General features: G+C 37.7%; 1 protein-coding gene across 1 annotated transcript in view; it reads left to right on the top strand.

Annotated features, from left to right (window-relative positions):
- The first annotated feature begins 13,442 nt into the window (after positions 1-13,442).
- The window catches only part of LOC140947935 (substance-K receptor-like), a 7,163-nt gene continuing 178 nt past the window's right edge, over positions 13,443-20,427 (top strand). Inside the window, exons 1-2 of the mRNA XM_073397163.1 lie at positions 13,443-13,567; positions 19,317-20,427. The exon at positions 19,317-20,427 is cut by the window's right edge and continues 178 nt beyond it. Of these exons, the coding sequence (XP_073253264.1) occupies positions 19,325-20,427 (1,103 nt within the window). The 5' untranslated portion in view covers positions 13,443-13,567; positions 19,317-19,324. The remainder of the gene's footprint in view (positions 13,568-19,316) is intronic.

Here is a 20,427-nt window from a genome sequence, read left to right as displayed (position 1 = left end):
AGCATAAGTATTTTATTTTATAAATAAGCTCACGATTGTTTTACGTCATCATGATTATTACCAATTCATTAACGCTTAAATCATTCAAATGGCTGATCATGACTATCAAACGTTTCTGCTTTGTCACAGGCCTCGTCTGGTAGTTACCCAGGCTTGTACAATCACTGGCGACCACAAGATTGCGTCTCCTGTTGTTTGCATTAATAAAGTGATAATCCGTGCGATAAGTCATTTGAAGTTTAACACACCTCAGGCATGGGAAGGATTGCTACTTTTGATGCTCTCCAAAAGAAGACGGTATTAACATTGACAAAACGTACGTTTTTGTTGGGAGAGAACTTAAAACAGAACAAGCTTTTGAACAGAGTTGTTAGGGCGTGCTGCAGTACATAAAAAGAAAATGTTGCGCTCAGCAAAGAGTAAGCAACTTCCTCATTCGTTTACAAGATATACAAATTGGACGGAGAAGAGTATCGACAGGAAAAGCACCCCATTGTTGCAAGTTCCGTCACGAAAACTCTCAGATCGGCGACTAAGATTTGACACACTTAATTATTCTGCTGCCGCTAATAACGAACGACAAATCAGCTCTAGATTTCCAAAATTGGCTTCCTTGAGGGACGATAAAAAGAAAAACAGACCTAGAGTTGTAAATTTGGATACTACATTTGAAAGAAAGTACAGTTCATGGAGTGATCCCTCTGTGAGGTACATTTCTGAAAGAGATCCAAGGAAAATCATCCGATACGGAGATGTCAGTTTGAATAGTTCATGCAAAAGAAAGTATAGATTATTGAGTGATCCATCCACAGGGGAAAGAGACCTCTCTGTTTCACGAAGGACATCTTACAGGGATCTAAACATTAACTGTGCACTGGATTCTAGCGTACGTTTCAAGAAAGACATGAACAGTTCAGGAGTACATGAATGTGGAAGAAGGTCGTTCTGTGATACCGTATCCAGCCATCCGTGTTCAGTTTTCACAAGGAGTTCTATGTCCACGCCAGTTTATACAGACAAGGCTGAGGAGCACTTCGTATCAAAATGCAAGAATGTCTTGCACTGGATTCATAGTATTGAAAGGACAGCTTCTCATGAAGATACATAGTTCTAACTGCAATTTTAGATCTTTAAAGTACAGAATACTGGGTTACTAGAATTGTTGCACCTTCTTATTCTCTAGCAAAATGGTTACTTATGCATTCACCTAAAAATGATAGCGGCTTATAGCCTAGTACATGGAAATATTTGTCTCGATCATCGATGGGGTCAAGTCCGTATTCTATTCGCAGAATCTCTTTAACTCCTACTCATTAAGTTAATCGATCAAACAGCTTTGTTTGTAGTTGGCCGTTAAGTGGCAGGCTAGGTAAGCATAATAAAATAAAAAACAGTAAAAAATGGCGTCTGGCAAAATGCTATTCATGGCTACAGAAGTAAAACTTAAGTTGGGAACAATTTTACTACCTTTACTCTGCTAACAACGGGAGTTGTTTTTTTGTTTATTAAGGCAGTGTCTGAAGAAGCATGATCAAGATGCGAAAAGTCAAGCACTGAAGATCTGATGACGTAATATGTTAGTTTTCTCCTTGAAAGTTCACATTTTTGAAATACCAACTGAATTATTTTTAATTAAGGTGATTGAGTAAACGTCATTATACTGACGTCAAAGGGGGTTGGAAATGAAACAAACGACAATTTTTTGTCAGTCATTCTGAACCGGACAATACAAGTTTGACTTGGGAGTTTCTTTCATTCTGAAATTGTTCTTTGATAGAAGGAATACCTATCATAATTCCTGGTGATTATCCGCTGCTTGTAAGCGTACTGTCACAGGAAAAAGGGAAAGGTAAAACTTTTGTTCATTGTGGAGGGGCAACTAGCTTTTCCGGCTAGCTTTCAGGCACTCCATTTATTACAGAATAATCCAAAGGAAATAATCCAACAAAATATAGCATTATTAAAAGCTTCAGTTGGCAGTAGGCGATCAATGGGTTATTCTCAAAATATCGTACAGAATTTCAACTCGACCGAGAGTCTAGAATGGTTGGAACAGGATATGAACTCGGGACCGCCGGATTGCTAGTCCGACACGCTGACCACTCAGGCATGCTACCTCCTAATTAAAGAAAACAGGCTTGGGTCAGGACATCTCAAATAACTTTGTATGTGATCGTTCAGATCATTCACTGTAAACTGGAGAAATTCATGATCATGCTGATGTGTATTTGTTAGATTTTGATTTTAATTTTCTTGCTCTAAATCTCAATAAAAAGGTAATGGAATTTGAGATTCAGTAACCCGAGTAACGTACTGTTTAACTCAAACAGTATTCCCACAAACAATTGCTGAAGAGCCCATTAAGAACCGTAGTTGAATTAATTCGACTTAAGTATTGAAAACTCACAACGGATGTTGTGCAAATTGTTTCGCATGAAAAGTGGTCAGTCATGGTCTTTTTTTAGCAAAAATCTTAATGAAAAGCATTTTGATAACACGTTAGTATTTCTGGTCTATTTGACCATTTGACTTCATTGCCGTGGTTCAGTTGTTTAAGAAAGGGCGTCGGTTTCCAGGGTTAATATACCCTCAAATACAATATATTTACGAGGATTGAGTCTAATATAAACTATACGTAGAGCTGTTATGAGTGAGGTGATAAGGTCCTGCCATAGATTTTTCTGAATGCTAAATCATGTTCTCAATTAATGTTACTAAGCTCTGAACCGAAATAACTCTTGACATGCGCACAACTAGCCTACGCGACCGAGTTCTTGACATGTTAAGAAGTTTTCTGAGTGGAACTTATAAACCTGTTTCGCTCTGAGTCTGGAAACTCTTAAACATAAAAAGTTAAAAGTTTATTTAAATGCATTGAGTTGTTTACAAGAATATATAACCCTTCGGGGCATGACGCCTTCGCTTGACGTCATTGACAATTATTACGATTGATAGCAATCACTCTTTTATTGACAAATGATTCATTAAGGACTGAAACTGTTATCACCTTTATTTTATTACACTTTCTCTTTGGGTCTTAATGTTCTACAGGGGAGTCGAATCCAATCCTCTCATGGACTTATGAGGCATTTTTTCCCGATTATACCTTACTGACGGAAAGGAAAACTCTGCTACCTCAATCAAGTCCTCTTATTGGCTGGAGTGTGCAGTGTGGCGTTTGTAGTTGCGTAACCTTGTGGCCGGTAATCCTGACTGTATGGAGTAATTTGATATCCACCACCAAGAGTATAGAGAACTCAAGTAGCCTTTTTTCAAGATCTGAATATCATGAACCTAAATAAAACGCCACTTCTTCAATTTCGGAGGAAAAGTAATACATCTTACTCGGAGAGTCGTGCCAACATGAAGTCTCCGTCGTTGAACTTTCCTTCTGCGCTCAGAAAGATTTCAGATACAAGACTTAACGGAATTCATTATTCTCATACTAGTAAGGACGATTTCCAAAGCGGCTTATTATTTCCAAAGTTAGTTTTCTCGAAAGGTACGAAAAACGTCAATAGAGTTGTGAATTTGAATACTGATTGCGAAAGAAAGTACAGGTCGTGGAGTGATCCATCTGGAGAGCATACTGGGGAAAAAGATGAACGCGGCAATCCAGTACAGTCAGTACAAATTTGTAATGATAGATATACGAACGGCAACCATCTTTTTATACAAGGCTTAAGAAGAGACGTGAATGTAACAAGAAACAGCTTTGAGACAAAATCGTTTTGTGATACTGTGTCGAGCTATCCGTGCTCGGTTTCCACACGGAGTTCGATGAACTTGCCAGTTACGCAGCACGATGGAGAGGTGTGTTTCATCTCGAAGCGCAAGACTGTCTTGAATTGGATTTGTAGTATATATTGAAAGAATATGTTGCCAATTAACTTACAAATGTTAGACTGATTGCAGAAGCTATTTACACCATATTACAATAACGTTGTCCTAGTAAAATGAAAAAAAAAAAAAGTAATAAAAAAAAAATTAAAAAAAACCTAAATAGGAATAAATTAGGCACGCAGACTATATGATTCTCAAAATGTCTTTGAGGTCGACAAATTGGCCTCCTCTAACTCTAATGATGTCACTGATGGAAGTGTAATCCATAATACTGTTCTGCAAAAGAGTGTTCAGGTCACAATATCAAAACGTAGATGTAATTTTATAGCCAATAAATTCCTATTTGGAATTTTCGCTTTTTGTTTTTGGTTTCTTGTATGACACCCTTAGTGGAATTAGGTGTATATCCCTTATCAATTGAATATCCAAGAACTGATTTGAAACCATGAAACGGACGACGATGATTGCTATTTGTGTAAACAGTATGTACCACATTGTTGAAGATTTAGTTCATACATTTATAACTTCATTTAAAACGTAACATTATTTCTTACAGGTATTGTTAGTTTTTTCATTGTTCTAATTAAAGTATTCTCAAAACCGGTAGAATAATCATATTGAAAAAAGAGACAAAATTGATTGTCCCCTGAATGGAGGTTTCCCTTGAATAGAGGTGTCTTAAAGGGAGCCGGTTCAACTGTAGTTTTTCCGAAAGTTTTGCAAGGAAGCTATCAGTTTTCAGAACAAGGACTGGTCATTTAGGAGATAAGGAACGTTGCTACCTCTCTTTGGATAATTTTCTTAAAATATGCCATCAAGTTTGTCTTTTGAAAGTTACCGAGACTTTCAAGAAACGGAACCCTGGTCGCTTACAAGAGCGGGGTCGCTGGGTCGCTGGGAACGCGTCGATTGCGCAGTAAAGTGGCTTCTTCTGTATCACTGAACACCCCCCGCCCCACCCCTACGGTTGACCATGGTTGAATAACTAGAGCAAATAAGCATTATAACTGCAGTGATTACATGCGGTCAAGTCTATTTTATTTGCATTTAATTGCACTTCACTACATTAAGTAACTTCATTTATTAGCTTTTGATTGAGTTAATTATTTACTGTGGACAAAGTAAAGGAAAACGTATCACCCGAAACCACTGAAAGATTCGATCAAGAAATTAGGTATTGGGTATTAGGTATCAAGTTATTTAACCGTTCACTCTTCCAAACGCACCCTAATTAAGCTCAATTTTCAAAACACCATTAGGTATGACTGGTGTCACGTCTGTAATTTTCTTTGACTTGGATGAACTTTGGACCAACATAAATGACCAAAACATGAATTGTTAATTATAGCTACAAAAAAAATTGGTTTTAACCTTTTCAACTCATTATACACTCTTTTCTTTTCACAAGACATCGTTTTTCCGGCCAAGGCTGAATATTCTTACTTTTCTGCCAATTTTAGGCTGAAAATATTCTTGTCAGGTATTAATTAAGTTCAAATTGTAGCCTCTGACGTTTCCGTTTTAGAATGTATTGGGGCATAAGTTGCAGTTAATGGCAATGACATATTGTTTTCTTTTTGGTGGCTAGTTTTGTCGTAAAGAGAAAGAAATAATTTCACGGTTAAGTTACAAACATATAATTGTATTGTATTAACAGATTTCCGACGCACAAAATTGTATCCTTTTCACCCTTGGGTTTATTCTTATCATAATCTTGAGATTTTGCAAATTTCAGCCTCCATATTATTATAGAAAAAAAAAAAGACAGTAAAGCTTCTAAGCTGCTACCATAGGACCTCTCAGAAGGCCCTGCGTTAGTTTGTTGCCACAGACCCGCCAAACAGACTCCAGTGGCGTTGACTTTCCGAAAGTGAAATCGTTAAACATGGTTCTCTAACACGTGCGTTGTTTATCCAACTATAACACATACACGAGAGAGTGAACGTGACTTTAAACTATTGACATTAATAATCTGTTAAGTGAAGGGCAAATATTACAAGTGGATTCTCAGAATGTACCTGATAATTTTTTTAAACCGATCTTACAAACCCCTTTTTCACAAACAGTTATTTACAAGGACAGTTATAAATAATGCTCATGCTCACAACGTTCTGAGTTAATTGGTTAATATGTGACGTTTATTTGAGCTATTTTGAAAGCTCATTGAGTATGTACGTCAGTAGTCTGAGCGTATGTCTCTTTGGGTTAGGGTGCATTTAGATGCATGTGGGGATAATTATATATAGGTACATTGGCGTATGTAGGTTTTTAGTGTAATTATAGAGATTCTGATTGGCCGAGGATAGCGTCATATGTCTAGACCTACATTATGCTTTTGTTTCCCCGCAAAAATGCTCCACCTTGATGCTCCATTTTCCCCACCAAAATGCTCGATAGTCCCCAAAAAAGTCACTAAAATGCTCAATAATGCTCGTCATGGACAGGCATTCTAAATATTTTAAGGGGGTTTACAGGGGCGGATCTAGGGGGAGGGTGCAGGGGGCGCGCACCCCCCCCCCTCCCCGAGATGACCCGCGGGTTTATAATACAAATGGTATTCTGCAAAAAAAAAAAAAAAAAAAAAAAAAAAAAAACTTTGTGGTTTATTGGTGTTGAAGTAGAACAAGAGACGAGTGCACCCCCTCCTAAAAAAAATCCTGGATCCGCCCCTGGTTTAAGATTAACAAAAATGTGTAAGTGGTATGACAACAATGTATGAAAACAAATAGCTTCAGTATAGCAAAAATGATCATCTACATAGCTGTATTAAGGTGAAATTTGAATATAGATTTTTAAATATTTTTTAAATTCATATCTCTTCAAATATGATTCAATTTTTAAGAAATAGAACGTTAACAGCGGTGATAAACATATTCAACTTACTCACTTTTATAAACTTGACCTTTCGTATGCTACTTAACATACATTTTCAAAAGCACCGTTACAATTTTGAAAACTATACTTATATAATAGTGTTTAATAGTTTAATAATGTTTCAAGTTTTATTTTCTGTGAAAAATGCCACTAAAATGCTCGATAAATGATTGATGCTATTGCCTCACTAAAATGCTCAACAAAATGCTTTAATAACATAATGCACAAAGACCTACACATGGCACTATATTCACCCCGCCGCGCGTAGACTGTTCACGATTCCCTATTCTCCTTAAGAATGTCGGGATCGAGCACCTACCCTTACGGGCGACCATCTTGGTTACAAATGTACCGAGTGCAGCTTGGGGATGAGTATTAAATGAACAGTATGAATGCTAGGTCTAAATCCTCTCCTTGGGTTTGCAGCCTCTGTTGCGAGCCATTGATCACTCGGCATGAATTCAGTTTTAGCAACAATTAGGCTAGGTTTGCTATCCCTTAGTCAGGTGTTAACGGTGGCTAGCTCAGTGTTGATCATTGTTTCAAGATTATAGTTCGTCGAGGCTGCAATGCTGAAACTGATATCATCTGCTTACATTCGAGGGGCAGCATAATTATAAGAGTTTAGCAATTCATTAATGTATAAATGATCGTTTGTCACAAAAACATAGTTTAGTGGCCTTTGGTTCCCGCGGGTCTCCTGAAGCTCAGTAGTAGAGCCACAGAATCTGGAGTAGTAATCAAAAGGTCATAGGTTCGACTTCAATCTGTTGGGAGTACCCGGCTTTTTTCGTCCGAGCCGCTTGTTTCACTGTCCAAAAAAAGAAGTTTCATTTCTAAATAGACGAAAACGAGATGGTCCAAGTAGAGAACCTTGAGCAACACCGTATGTAATTTGACTAGCAGGGGATAGACGGCTATTGACACTACATTGCTGGAAAATAGGTGATAGCACATGAACAAACTGACAGAATTTGGGTTAAGGCAATATTTGATCAATTTTCGGATAATGATTTTGTGGTCAATGATAGTGTCAGGGGCTTCTTTTAAATCGATAAAAAACTGCCCCACTAAGGAGACCTTTGTCACTACCAACACACCAATTGTTTGTGACTTCAAGCAGTGCAGTTAGGGTACTGTATGGCAGTTTGATTTAAGATTGTTTGTATGAAGTATAAATGTTGGTATTAACTTGGTAATGAAAAATGATTGTAATTTCCTAGGAGAGACATTTTCGTACTTTCTTTCACGCACAAAACATTTTTGCAAACGACTAGACTAAACGAGAAATGTATCAAGTGGCGAAGGAAATGATTCGCTGACAAGACCAATATACAGTATAAATTGTTGTATGTCTCCTTACTATAATTAATTTCTTTTCTGGTACTAAAATTTTGAGCGTACTCTTGACAACTTGCATGGAAATGTTGAGTTTAGGAAACGCCAAAACACTGACCACTATAAGATTAAGAAGGGTTTTCTGAGACAGGTACAGTTAGTCAAGAAACTTCAGTGTTAAATACACGTTGCTTACTTCTTTTCCTGGCGGTAAGTGGTTTTAGCAGTACTGCAAACTTACTTGCAGGAATCCTATGGCAGGTGGGTTACGTGGATACATTGAAGACAGGGAAAAATTAAAGTTTGGTGAATTTAAGTATTTATATCCTTTGCTCATAAATTACTCAAGGGTTTTCATACTATAGACCTGCGTTATAAATCCGGTCCCGGTAAAGTCTGAAGCCAGTTTTCAATAGCATCAAATTTTGCTCTATTTTGCAACTTCTCGTCACTTGTCCTTTTGTGCACATCAGAGTTTGTAAATCCACTACAAGCGAATGACAAAAAAGAATCGCAATATGACCTTTCATCATCTTCTTTCCTACCTTGCACTGAATACGTTGGACTCTCCCTACTCACATCAATTTGAGGCAACGGTGAAAGTTCAGAAGTGTATTGCGTTTTGTCCAGTGTATCACTCGGCCCAAATTTTCTGCGAAACTTCTTGTCCATGCTGTATACCTTTATCTGTTTTGTTAAGATCTCAGCACTCCCCTGCCTACCTGCTAAAGTTAAATTTCTTTTTCTGAAGGCATCATATTGTCCGTGATAAGTGTGGCTGGTAAAAGCATTGGCTTCCGGATAACTGAAAGCCCTCGTGCGAGTATTGCCCATCAACATGGACGAAGAAGATCTCGTGACTCCGCAAAGATGCCTTGAATATTCCATGGAACGCTTTCTGTTTGGTGTCCAATTACTTCTCGCTAATAAGCCATTATCTTTCACGCTTTCTTCCATCTGCCCTAAGTTACTGTATGGAATAGGTTAGCTTCGCAACGTCAACCTTAGCAAGAGGAGTCGTTGCGGGTTGAAGCATGTGCTCGTTGAAGCCGTCTAAAATTGAACAATTTGCTCATTCCAGTTGAATGCGGACAACGCGAACAGCCTTAGGCTACGTTTGTAAGAGTCGTTGTGTATGTAATAACCACGCCTAAAAGAATTGCATAATCACCGAACTGCGATCTTTTCGTCAACAGTCTCGGGAGCAGTTGCCAAACGGGTGAATATCTTGCATGTACGTATCGACAGACACAAAGTCTTGCCTTCGATTTATAAACATGTATATTGCATACCTCAACGGACTCTTGGCTTCTCCTTGCCGTTAATAATTTCGAGTGCCTCTTATGTGTCGGCGAGTTGAGTACAAGCTGTTCACTATATCGGTCCGGCAGAAACTCACGAATCAATATGCCATACATCATCGATACATCAATGAATCAGTTAAATGATCTTACTACTCACAGGAGTTAAAATTTTTATATTAAAGAAATTTTATTGACAATGAGCTCAATAAACACCCGTTGTCTCGAGGATCTAAATTTTTTTAAAATCAATTGCGTGTCGAGCTGCGCGCCAAAGTATTTAAGTGTTCTTACAAAGCAGGAACGACAATATTCTTTTTATTTTTTCACTGAGGAAGAGAATTAATTAAAGTCCATTTTATAATTTTTTCAAAGCTTATCATATGGTGATAGATTGTATTGGATATTGAAGAACATTACAGTGGAAAACCGTCGATGCAAACATAAAATTCTGGTCTTAACAACAAAGTGATAGTATCATCAACGTTTTAAGAAAATAAAATGTCCACCAGAGTCTCTCGTAAACATTTAGCCGAAAATAATTTGTAATCACGAGATGCTCGTAACGAGGTCGTTGTTAGAGAGTTTCCGCTGTGTAAACGTTTTTTAACCTACTTCTCTAATATAAGCAGGCTAATTGGGAGTGACCAGGGTGCAACATAAAGTTAAGTAGGGCATTATGTTTTATGCCGTCAATAAACACTTTTCTTGTTAAAGTAATTTGAATATTTCAAAGCAAACATTCACATCCACGCACCGCTGCATCGTCTTGTCAAGTTTGAAAAATAAAAGGAAAACAAATATATCAGACTTTGTATTATTCTGAGAATATTAGCCTGTGCGAGACACTCTATCAAATTAAAAGGTAAAGGTAAAGAGTCGTTATTTTACGTCTGTAGCTCGAAATAGTCACGTACATTATCATTCGATGCAAATTTTCATTGGCCTAGAACCCACCACGTGACCTGCAAATAACTGCCTACAAATAATGGCCTGCTCATGCGCAATGTCGTCCAACTGTGTTTGGCTGCAAATAATATTCTACTCACGCGTAAATGAACCACACTATTCTCTTTCTTGCGACTGCATCTTTCTTGAACATGGCAAATAGCTACGTTTTCCGAAGAGATTCATTAAAAAACAAACTCGGCGATCGAGTAATGAAACAATTATTCAGACTCGGTTATCGAAAGCTATCGTAGTTCGGCTTCGGCAGCTAATTGATCTGCTCGCCTATGACAAATCACGATATCTTGCTCAACCTCTTCCAATAATTGTTAATTATTTGCAATTAAAAAAATAAATTGATTAACACTATTTACAATTAAAAAATAAGAGTGATGTATAAAAGTAGAAGTATGACTAACAGATTTGAAGTTCCAGTAAAATTAACTAATCACTCTGTACTCTATTACATAAAAATTTCCTCTAAAGTCTTAAAAGGTTTTGTAATCTTTACAGTTTCTAATAAATTTCTTGGAACCCCTAATCTAATGGAATTGTTTGAGCGCAGTTCCTTACGACATTCCTGCTTATTATTTTTAGACCATGATCTGACCAAGTCTCAGTGCTATGCAAAACTTTGAAGCATGATTTCAGGAGGTTGAAATCTCTTCTCTCATTAATTGGAAGCATCCGAATTTAAGTACATACCAAAAGTTCTTAACATAGTGAATACGCTGTGAATCTGGAATCTAGTGGACGCTAAATCCGAATATTTTTTTTATCCAGTGACGTTACAGTGAATACACTATTCAAGATGGCAACCTCGGTCCCAGGTTTTCTCAAGGTAGAGCAAGATGTACATTTAGCGCGTTTTACGACTCATGCTCTGTTGCCAATAATCCCAGAGGAGTCCTAGCTGAACAACGTCTGCGCATGTGCAGAGGCGGGAGATGTCTGGGATCTAAACTAGTATCGTTTGCAAAAGGATTTTCTAAACATCCTTGCATTTTGGCGATTTTTAAGTTAGATTCTGAATATTTAAGATTTCCATTTAAAGTAAAGGTAGATTTTTTCATACTTTATTCAATTCTCGTTTCTGCCTTTGTAATTTTTCTTCTACTTTTTTCTATGAGCAAAAGAAGTCGCACGAACGAAGCGTCCCTGCTATAGTAATATCGTTTGCAAAAGAATTTTCAAAACATCCTCACATTTTCCCGATTTTTAAAATGGTTTCCGAATATTCAAGACTCCCATTTAAATTAAAAGTCGATTATCCCCTCATACTTTATTGAATTCTCGTTTCTACCTCCGTAATTTTTCTTCCGTTTTTTACCATGAACAAAAGATGCACGGACGAAGCCGAGGGCAGTTCTTTCATTCGAATGTGTACATGTTCAAGGGTAAACAGAAATGAAAGACAGACTATCAACATGTTATGACTTCTAAGAAATCGTCCGGACATCTCTAAGCGGTGTCAGCATTAAAGGTACATTTTGATATTTATCTATATTTTTCATTGAATGATCGCCTTTTAGTTATTTCTCTTGTTATGTCTCGCTAGGTTTCACCACAAGAACTGTAAGAACACAAAACAATCACAAAGGTTTCGAATTCTCTTCTTTCTTCCAACGAGTGCCAGGAGCACGGGCTATGCTTGGTAAACAAGTGATGTCACGGACATGCGTAGTACGTTATTCAGCCCTGTCGATACGTGTCGGATACGTATCGACGGGCAAATCCGATTTGATACGTTTGGATACGTGTGATACGGATACGTGTGGAGTGGAAATTTTTGAATCCGGAAAGAAAAAGTGGCGGGTTAAAAAATATCTGAATACGTGTTGACGGAGCCTAAATGGACAACCCTGGGTAAGTCACTCCCTTCCGGCGACTACACCCACGCAAACCAGCGAGCCGTAATAACGTCGTTTTTACCTTCTCACATGCTGCGGTGTACTCGTTAGGAGACGCGAATGTTCTTGTGCGACAGACTTGGTGTGCAGATACCTTCAGTGGTGTAGGTACTAAAGATACCTGAAACCCCTTTATCAAATTAAAGAATATTGAGCTGGCTATGAACCAACAATTCAAAAAAAAATTGCACTTTCATTGTTTGAATGATTGTTTAATGCGAGCCTCCCAACCAGTTCTCGACTATCCTATCATGGACCATACGAAAAATAGATCCAACAATTGTCTTATTATTCATTCAAAATACTTCTAAGCTTACTGAAAACAGTGTTACCTCTGTGTAAAGATCCCCTGTTCAGAACAATTGCCTGATTCACGGCATTTTCAGGATATGAAGGGATATTTATTATGGCAAACAGTTAAAGAAAGTTTTATCATGTAGCTGTTGTTGTAGTGGTATTTTTTTTGTCTATTCTTGCTATATATATATGAGGCAGGAAATCGGCTATTTAGTCTTCGCGTAACATGTGTAATGTTCCGCCGTTTTTTCGGAGTCTGCTGCATTGCTAATTACAGCTGAGCACATCACTGCATCTTTGCATGGCGTTTGTGCGTCCTTGTTTCTGTCGTATTGATATCAGCGAACATTTTCCACATCTGGTGAGGCGGTTAATGAAACATGGAGAAAAGATTTTTTTTTATCAACAATGACGTTGTATTTTCTTTTATTAAATTTTCAGGGAAGGTTTCCGTTTTTTTTTTATTTTGAACGATATTTGTTTTAAATCTGTCAATTCATTCAGTTGGTACCGATGAAATAATTTGAATAAATATTGGAAATGTTAAAAAGGGACCACTTTCATTATTTCGTCCATTAATTCAATCTAAGAGACTTTTAATAAGAAGGAGTAATTGAAATAAACCTGATCACAGCAGGAAGTATAGCAATCATCAGTTGAGAACTATGGTAACCTAGGGGCAAACAAAGACTTCTCAGATGCTAAGCTATCGATTGCATTATCGACTGATAATTGCATGTTCAAATTAAATGATAAAGAAAGAATTAAACGGCAAATAGTAATAAAAGCTGTCTTAACTAAGGAAGTAATTCCAAGATATATAGAGTTAAGTTTTATTGTTGGAAGGAATAAGTATAGCCTGAAATTTCAATGCTACAATCAGTTTGTCGAAGCCTTAGCCTCTTTTGTTTCTCGTAGGAGTTGAAAGCTATGTCCCGGCCTTTCCCTAACCAACGATAGATGACCAAAGTATGAATATAAAGCTTCAATAAGGGCCATATTTATGTGGTTTTCAATCTACCCTCGGGCACTGCAGAGAAATTTGGCTACTGACAGGTAAGATAAAAAGCCACCGATTTATTCTTAGACTCCCAAAATTGTAAAAATGTTTGTAAATTTTGTCTTCTCAGCCCTCAACACAAACAAAGTTAAAAAATAGTTGTGTTGCTGTTGTATTCTAAAAATGAATATAATCTTACGGAAGACCATTCTCGGGGTTGAACCCGCCAGAACGGAAAGGCTTAAGCGAGTCTTAGGAGAGGGCGGGCAAGAAATAAACTTTCATTACTGGCGCTGTAGCTGACTATCACTCATCTTGCCAACTTGCTTACAAAGAGATTGTGGAAATGATATCATGGATGAAATTTAATCTACATTGCTTTTTGCTGACCATTATTTGTTTTTTAATTTTCCACTGACTAAGATATATATCTCTTATTGTTAGCCAATGCTGAATACTAAGGGAGTGTCTTTTTTTTTAACGGGAAAACGTATGTTAAGCCAGAGCGTTCCACGTTGACTTTGTTTAGAACCAATTGAGGCATGAAATGGTATCAACGCCCTGCAATGTTAGGTCACAAATATCTAAGGTGTATTCTATAAGAGAATTCATGGATATGAAACTCGGGGTATTAAAAACAATTTCCTCTCTTCATTCGTCGCTGTTTTTTATATATGCATTAAAACTAAACAATATTTTATTCACATACAGTATCTAGAGCTTTTAATAAAAATTAGCTCATAAATGGTAATATTTCGTGTTTGCTACTTGCCGCTAATGCATTAGGAAGTGAAGTGAATTATTCATTCTTAGTAAGTAAAACGTGCCTTGTGTAAACAAATTACGCGATGTAATTCTAAACTCTAAGAATTGGTATTTCAGTGAAACGAAGCGCGCATGTGGCAAGGTAAGCTTTTTTCATTCACGATTTAGAAAATGCTTTAATTGTTTTTTTTTTTCAAATGTAGAATGTTGTGTTAATGTGGCAAGCAGTTCAGCTGCCGTTCTAATTCACTAGAAAAGCGATGCCACATTTTTTTCACTTGTGGCAAGTACACTGAATCACAAGCGATGCGTACGTGTCGTAACGATTTGTTGCCTTTTTATTTAAATATTTTTTGGGTTTTTTCTTCTTCAAGTTCATCCGCCACAAAGTTCTAAACACTCCGCAACAGACCTTAAAAGGAAGTATTGTCTTCAGATAATTTTTTTGTTCATTTATTCTTAAAATCGAGTCAAACAAACGGCGTGCTATACACACCGAGTGGATTACCTATTTATACTTAGGAGGTATTGGTTAAATGAGAGGAACTGCCTTGTTTTCAAAATTATCCTCATAAGCCTTTTCTGTTTGTGAATATGAATAATTCCTATATACAAAACGTCTCGTCTTTTGGCCGGATTCTAATTTTCCGCACAACTACATCTGTTATCTTCAAGCTCATGCTATCAGCTAGCAAGTAAGAAAATTTTCAAATTTGCGTGGCTTAATATTACCTCTTCTATTCTTCTACAAATGTAGGTCAAATTCATAACCTACTTTTGTTTTCCAAGTTCAAAACAGACCTTGCAAAATTGACAAAGCTAAGTTCATTAAGTGGCGTTTATTTCTAGTAATTAGAACGTTTTAAGGCAAGCCAATCGAAATATCCGTCCTCAGTCTTTGAAACCCATGTCTAATGTAAAGTCAATATTGGAACAATGGATTCACCAGTAACTCAATCTTATTCACTTGGTCGTGAATTATGTAAAATAAATGGATGATGTACATCGTTGTCATTTCTCAGTTCTCACGAACTATGCACTTGGGCTTTTTAACGAGAAACGTTGGATTTTGAACCCGAATGTGCGACATAGTCATGATTCAATAAATAAATTGAAAATCGTGTTTCACCGGTGCACCGGCATTGCACCTATGGATATAAGTCTTGTATTATAATATTGACAATTTGTTAAAAGGGAAGTGCCATTTTTAAGTAATCTACTCTTTACACTATTGCATGGTAAGACTTAAGATGCTGTTAAGTGCCTGCTTAAACCACAAGGGTTATGGCCTAAGGAAAATCTCAAGTTGCATTACTTTGCATCTCATTAAAGTCGAAAAGTTGAAACGATTCAAGAAAGTTTCAAGTGACTTGAGAATATCATCTTGCGCAAAGACATCCCTTGTGCGTCCATTAGTAGCCGGAGAGGAAAATTTAAATGAATATTTACATAACTTGAGAAAGGTATCTTGGGAAAGATTTCTTTCTAAACTACAAAAACTTGGCAATTGCGCACTTGCATGGTTCACTGAATAGCCACGTGGCTGACGGATACCAACCAGACCAGTCAAATCTGCTCCTTAAATACGTGTTGCTCCTCAACGTCTTACATGAGACCACTTTTCGTTATTAGTATTTACATGAACGTCTTTAATACCATGTTTCAAGAAACTGTTTGACACAACGCTACGTCGATGACATTTAACTCTTCTTTCGAGATGCGAGATGACTGAAACTATGCAATGAGTACTTTAATAATTTTCTGCTTTTGGTAACAGGGCAAAACCAAACTTATAGTCTTCGGAACCAGATAATTAGTTGCCAACTTCCTGGTTTCAGAATACTCTACTAGGGAAAGATCTTCTCCCTGCATCAAAACCACCCCATCCTGTATGTCAAGCCTCTCGCACTGAGATCAGTCGTGTTCAACATTTTTCAATCGCAACCAGTAACTCAGTGCCTAATATTAAACATGGTTCAAAATTGTTTTCTTCATAACAGCTGCTTACTCGGACTCTTGGCCATCGAAAATAACTGTGTGCAAATAACAGAGTATGGTAAAGCTTTTTGTGAATGAATCTTTTGTACATTTCTGATTTTCATCATTCTATTACTTTTTTCATTTGTTTGAAACTTGTTTAATTAAACATGCTTTATTTGGGGTAAATGGGGCTTTGGTAAAGAAATTACTTTATCCCTACACTGTGATGAACACCTAATATCATATTCTCCATTTACTGTTCATGCTCCTTGAAATCTGAATTTGCGTAAGATCTTTTTATTTTACTTTGTCGTTATTTCAATCCTGTCAGTCCCAATCAGGTGTATGTGAAACTGAATGAGGTAGTCTAAAATCTACATCATTCAAGATGATGAAATGAAAAGTTCCCAAAGGTCTTACACTTAACACAATGAACCAAGTTGACAAGACGTTTTCACAAATGGATCACGTGACGGTAAATGATATCCTATTTTTCTTTGGGTTAAGAGCACACTAACTTAAAACAAATTGACATTCGAATGGTTTCATGTAAACGAAATTCTACACGAAACCAATTGAAATGAGTGTCTAGGTCACATGACCAATTTTTATTTGACAGCGAGTTAAACTTTGATGTCGCCTAAATCGACTATAAATCCAATTACATTTGAAAAGATGTCTTGCATTCCAAAAACAATGCTCGAAACGTTTTCTGTAAAAACAATTTTTCCTAGTGCGCACAAGCTTTAAAGAAAAAAAAAAACGGAGGCATAAATTGTCATGTTACTATGGAAACACTTTCAAGAACAAAGGGGTGTTTACATGACAATGGGGCGAATTTAGCGCAGGCGCGAGTTCACTCCTGTTCCCTCTCGTGGTTCTGTATTTGTTTACATGATACCATCACCTAGGTATTTAGATAAACCCGTCAGCGGAAGATCTTAAAACTGGTCGAGTGAGCCACCACAACTATGTCATGCTGGCGCGAGTCACACCTGCGTGAGCTCATCCCGGTTGTTGTACCGGAGCGAGAATTTTTCTCCGGTAAGAAATTTCGTAACGTTATTATATAATCTCAAAACGACCTCCCGTTTCCGGTGGACTGGAATGGGCAGCACATGCGTAGTTTTCGTCGATTCAGGATGGCGTCATTAGGGCCATTTTTACGAGGAAAAATAAGACGCGTCTTACATAAGACGCGTCTTAAATAAGACGCGAACTTTCCGAATAAACGGCACATTTCGTCTAAAATAAGACGCGGCTTAGCTAAGACGCGTCTTATTAGATACGACATGCTCGTATAAATGGTACAGTTCGCGTCTTATTTAAGACGCGTCTTATGTAAGACGCGTCTTATTTTTCCTCGTATAAATGGCCCTATTATGTTGTTCATGGGACGAGGAAAAACATTCAAACATTCAAACGCGATATGAAATCAGAAAGTCATCCCGGTATGAAACTCGCGCCAATGCGTGTTTTCTCATGTTAACACCCCCTAAAGTTCACTTGACCAGCCTTAAGTGAATTTCATGTCGATCGGCCTTTTTCTTGGAGAGAGACCATCCTCTTAGCTTCTTGGGCAGATTAATGCGAGTGGCCCGCTTCTTAAGTTACCTGAGCATCATTTTGAAATTGTCAAAAACGGACTAATTTTTCCTCCTTCGGACCAGAAAATATCAATAACAATTATTTACGTGTTCCTCTGCGTGTTCAGCTGCTTAGCGTAAAATTATCAAAGCGAGCATACATTCAAATATTTTGACAGCCTATTTGCTATCAGAGACGATTTTTGAAAAGTTTGGTTTTAAAAAATTTTAATCAGGAGCTTGAGCAGTTGGAGTGCCTGAAAAAACCCAAGGCAAAAATTTTCCTGGTCTCTCATCTTTGAACCTTGACATGTATATTCTAGCGCTTTCAGTTTTTAGACGTTTTGTAATAAAGCAGACTAATTACAACTCTGAGGACTAACACCTTAATGCGCGAAGAGCCGCTTTTTATGCAAATATGAAGCAGTTTAGAATAAAACATGGGAATTGCTATTTCTGTCAGTTTACAAACCTATTTCATGCTGAATTTGAATAGATTTGACGAATTATATCGAAAAAGATTAATTTGAAACAACGTAGTTACGCGATCTTGTCATAGTGAAGAGTAGTTGTTATGAAAGGTCATTTAGCACAAACCACAGAATGGTGATTCTGCCTAAACAATCGAAATGTTTATATTAAACTACTCAAACACTTGAGACGCAGAAGTTGTTCATTCGCCAGTTTAATATCGAAGATTAAACTTATTAAGCACAACACGAAACTACAATTGCCCTAGATAACGGAAAAACGTGAGCTGAAACAATTTTTTTAAAAAACGACTAGGAACCCTATAGGTAAGTATGAATGCTTGCTCTTACAGAGGTAACTACAAACCAAACAACGGAGGAATTTTTTTGCCGAACTAAAAAGTAAAATAATTTTGATTACTTCTCTTGCCTCTGCGATGATTAGGACAGTGGTAGAGAAAAATCGATGGCAATCTCAAACGGTGAGTTTAAGGGGAATCTTGAAAAACTCCGCTTAATCATCAGCTTGATATGTGTATATAGATTTTCTGCTTCATATTGGTAATCGATTAAATGAAAATGGTTTATTTAATGGCACACTCTGTGTGCTGTTTAAAATGGGAATGCCAATTTCTAGTTAGCCTTGCTGAAGGCTAAGGCAAATGGTAGCAGGGTATTCCTGTGAAAATAGTTCTTTGTCTCGATCTGTTAATAATTTTTTAAAATACGATAAGAATAAAGAAATTATGGGTCAAGAAACAATCACATGTTGGGTGGTTTAGCCTTTTATCTATGACTTGCGTTACATTTACCTAACACGAAAGGTTCAGCCGTTGAAGCCATACAACACAAAGTATCACATCTTATATGGATGGGCATGTGTTGCCTCTGTCTTTTGATTTGCCATGTGTCCTTTTTAATTTTTCCCCTTTTTTAAAAAAGGGGATTGGGAGAACCGTGTTGTAGTATTGACTTATGATTGAAGCTGTTTCACTCTTTCGTAGGCTGTAGAATGGAGGCATTAAATCACACAGAGAGATCCAACATAACTGATCATGAAGGTCCAGAAAGCGACGAAGATGGCTACAGCAACGAAGAAACGGATAACGTAACAAAGATAGTCTTCGTTACTGCTTACATCATCATCATCATTTTTTCGTTGGTTGGCAATTCGCTTGTCATACACCTCGTGCGCACGCGTGGGCATATTCGCAAAAACCCTTTCAACTGGCTTTTGGCAAACACGGCTGTTGCTGATGCGATAGATGTGATCACAGCTTCCTCTTTCTTATTGCCGCAATTACTAGTTGGTTCTCGATGGATACCAGGAATAGTAGGTACAATTCTCGTCAAGATCATCCCATACCTCTTGCTCGTCTCCATTTGCGTTGCCATCTGGACGCTAACAGTGATTGCCGCTGACCGGTATCTGGCTATTGTAAGCGTCCAACCAAGGACACTGTCATCCCGATCTGTGGTGCGTGTCATAGTCGCCCTTTGGTTGTGTGGTGGGGTGATATTCAGTGGCCAGTTGTACAAGTTTCAAACAGAGGTAACCGAGGACGGAACAACTGAGCGCTATGACGCTTGGCACGTTTCAGAGGAGACATCTGAGACTATCTACAAGGCGGAAATGATTTTGAGATTTCTTTTAACTTATGCAGCCCCCCTGATCATTATGGCAAGCTTTTACTCCTTGATCGGCCTCTTCTTATGGAGACATAAACCACCAGGGCACGTTAACAGACAGGCTTACGCAAAACAGGCAAGAAATCGTCGAGCAGTTATCAAGATGCTGATCACAGCGGTGACGGTGTTCACCATCTGCTGGCTCCCAGTACACGTTGATCACATGTCTGAGTTTTACGACGAGGCGCACAAGGGAGTGCCCATTATTGTGCAGTATTTTTTCTACTGGCTCGCACACGCCAATGCTGCGATTCACCCCTGGCTGTTTATTGCTTTCAGCGAAAACCTAAGGGCGGAAACGAAAGCAATATTTCGATGTGCCTGGTATTGGACGCCATACAGTCAGAATCAACTACCACCAACCACGTCGACGCAAAGCTTGAGGGTCACATCTTTACAGTCAAAACCATCAACATATCTCGCAGC

The sequence above is a fragment of the Porites lutea genome, chromosome 9, assembly GCF_958299795.1.
Source record: "Porites lutea chromosome 9, jaPorLute2.1, whole genome shotgun sequence".
In the NCBI taxonomy this organism is placed as follows: Eukaryota; Metazoa; Cnidaria; class Anthozoa; order Scleractinia; family Poritidae; genus Porites; species Porites lutea.
This window is presented reverse-complemented; position numbering and strand designations above follow the sequence as displayed.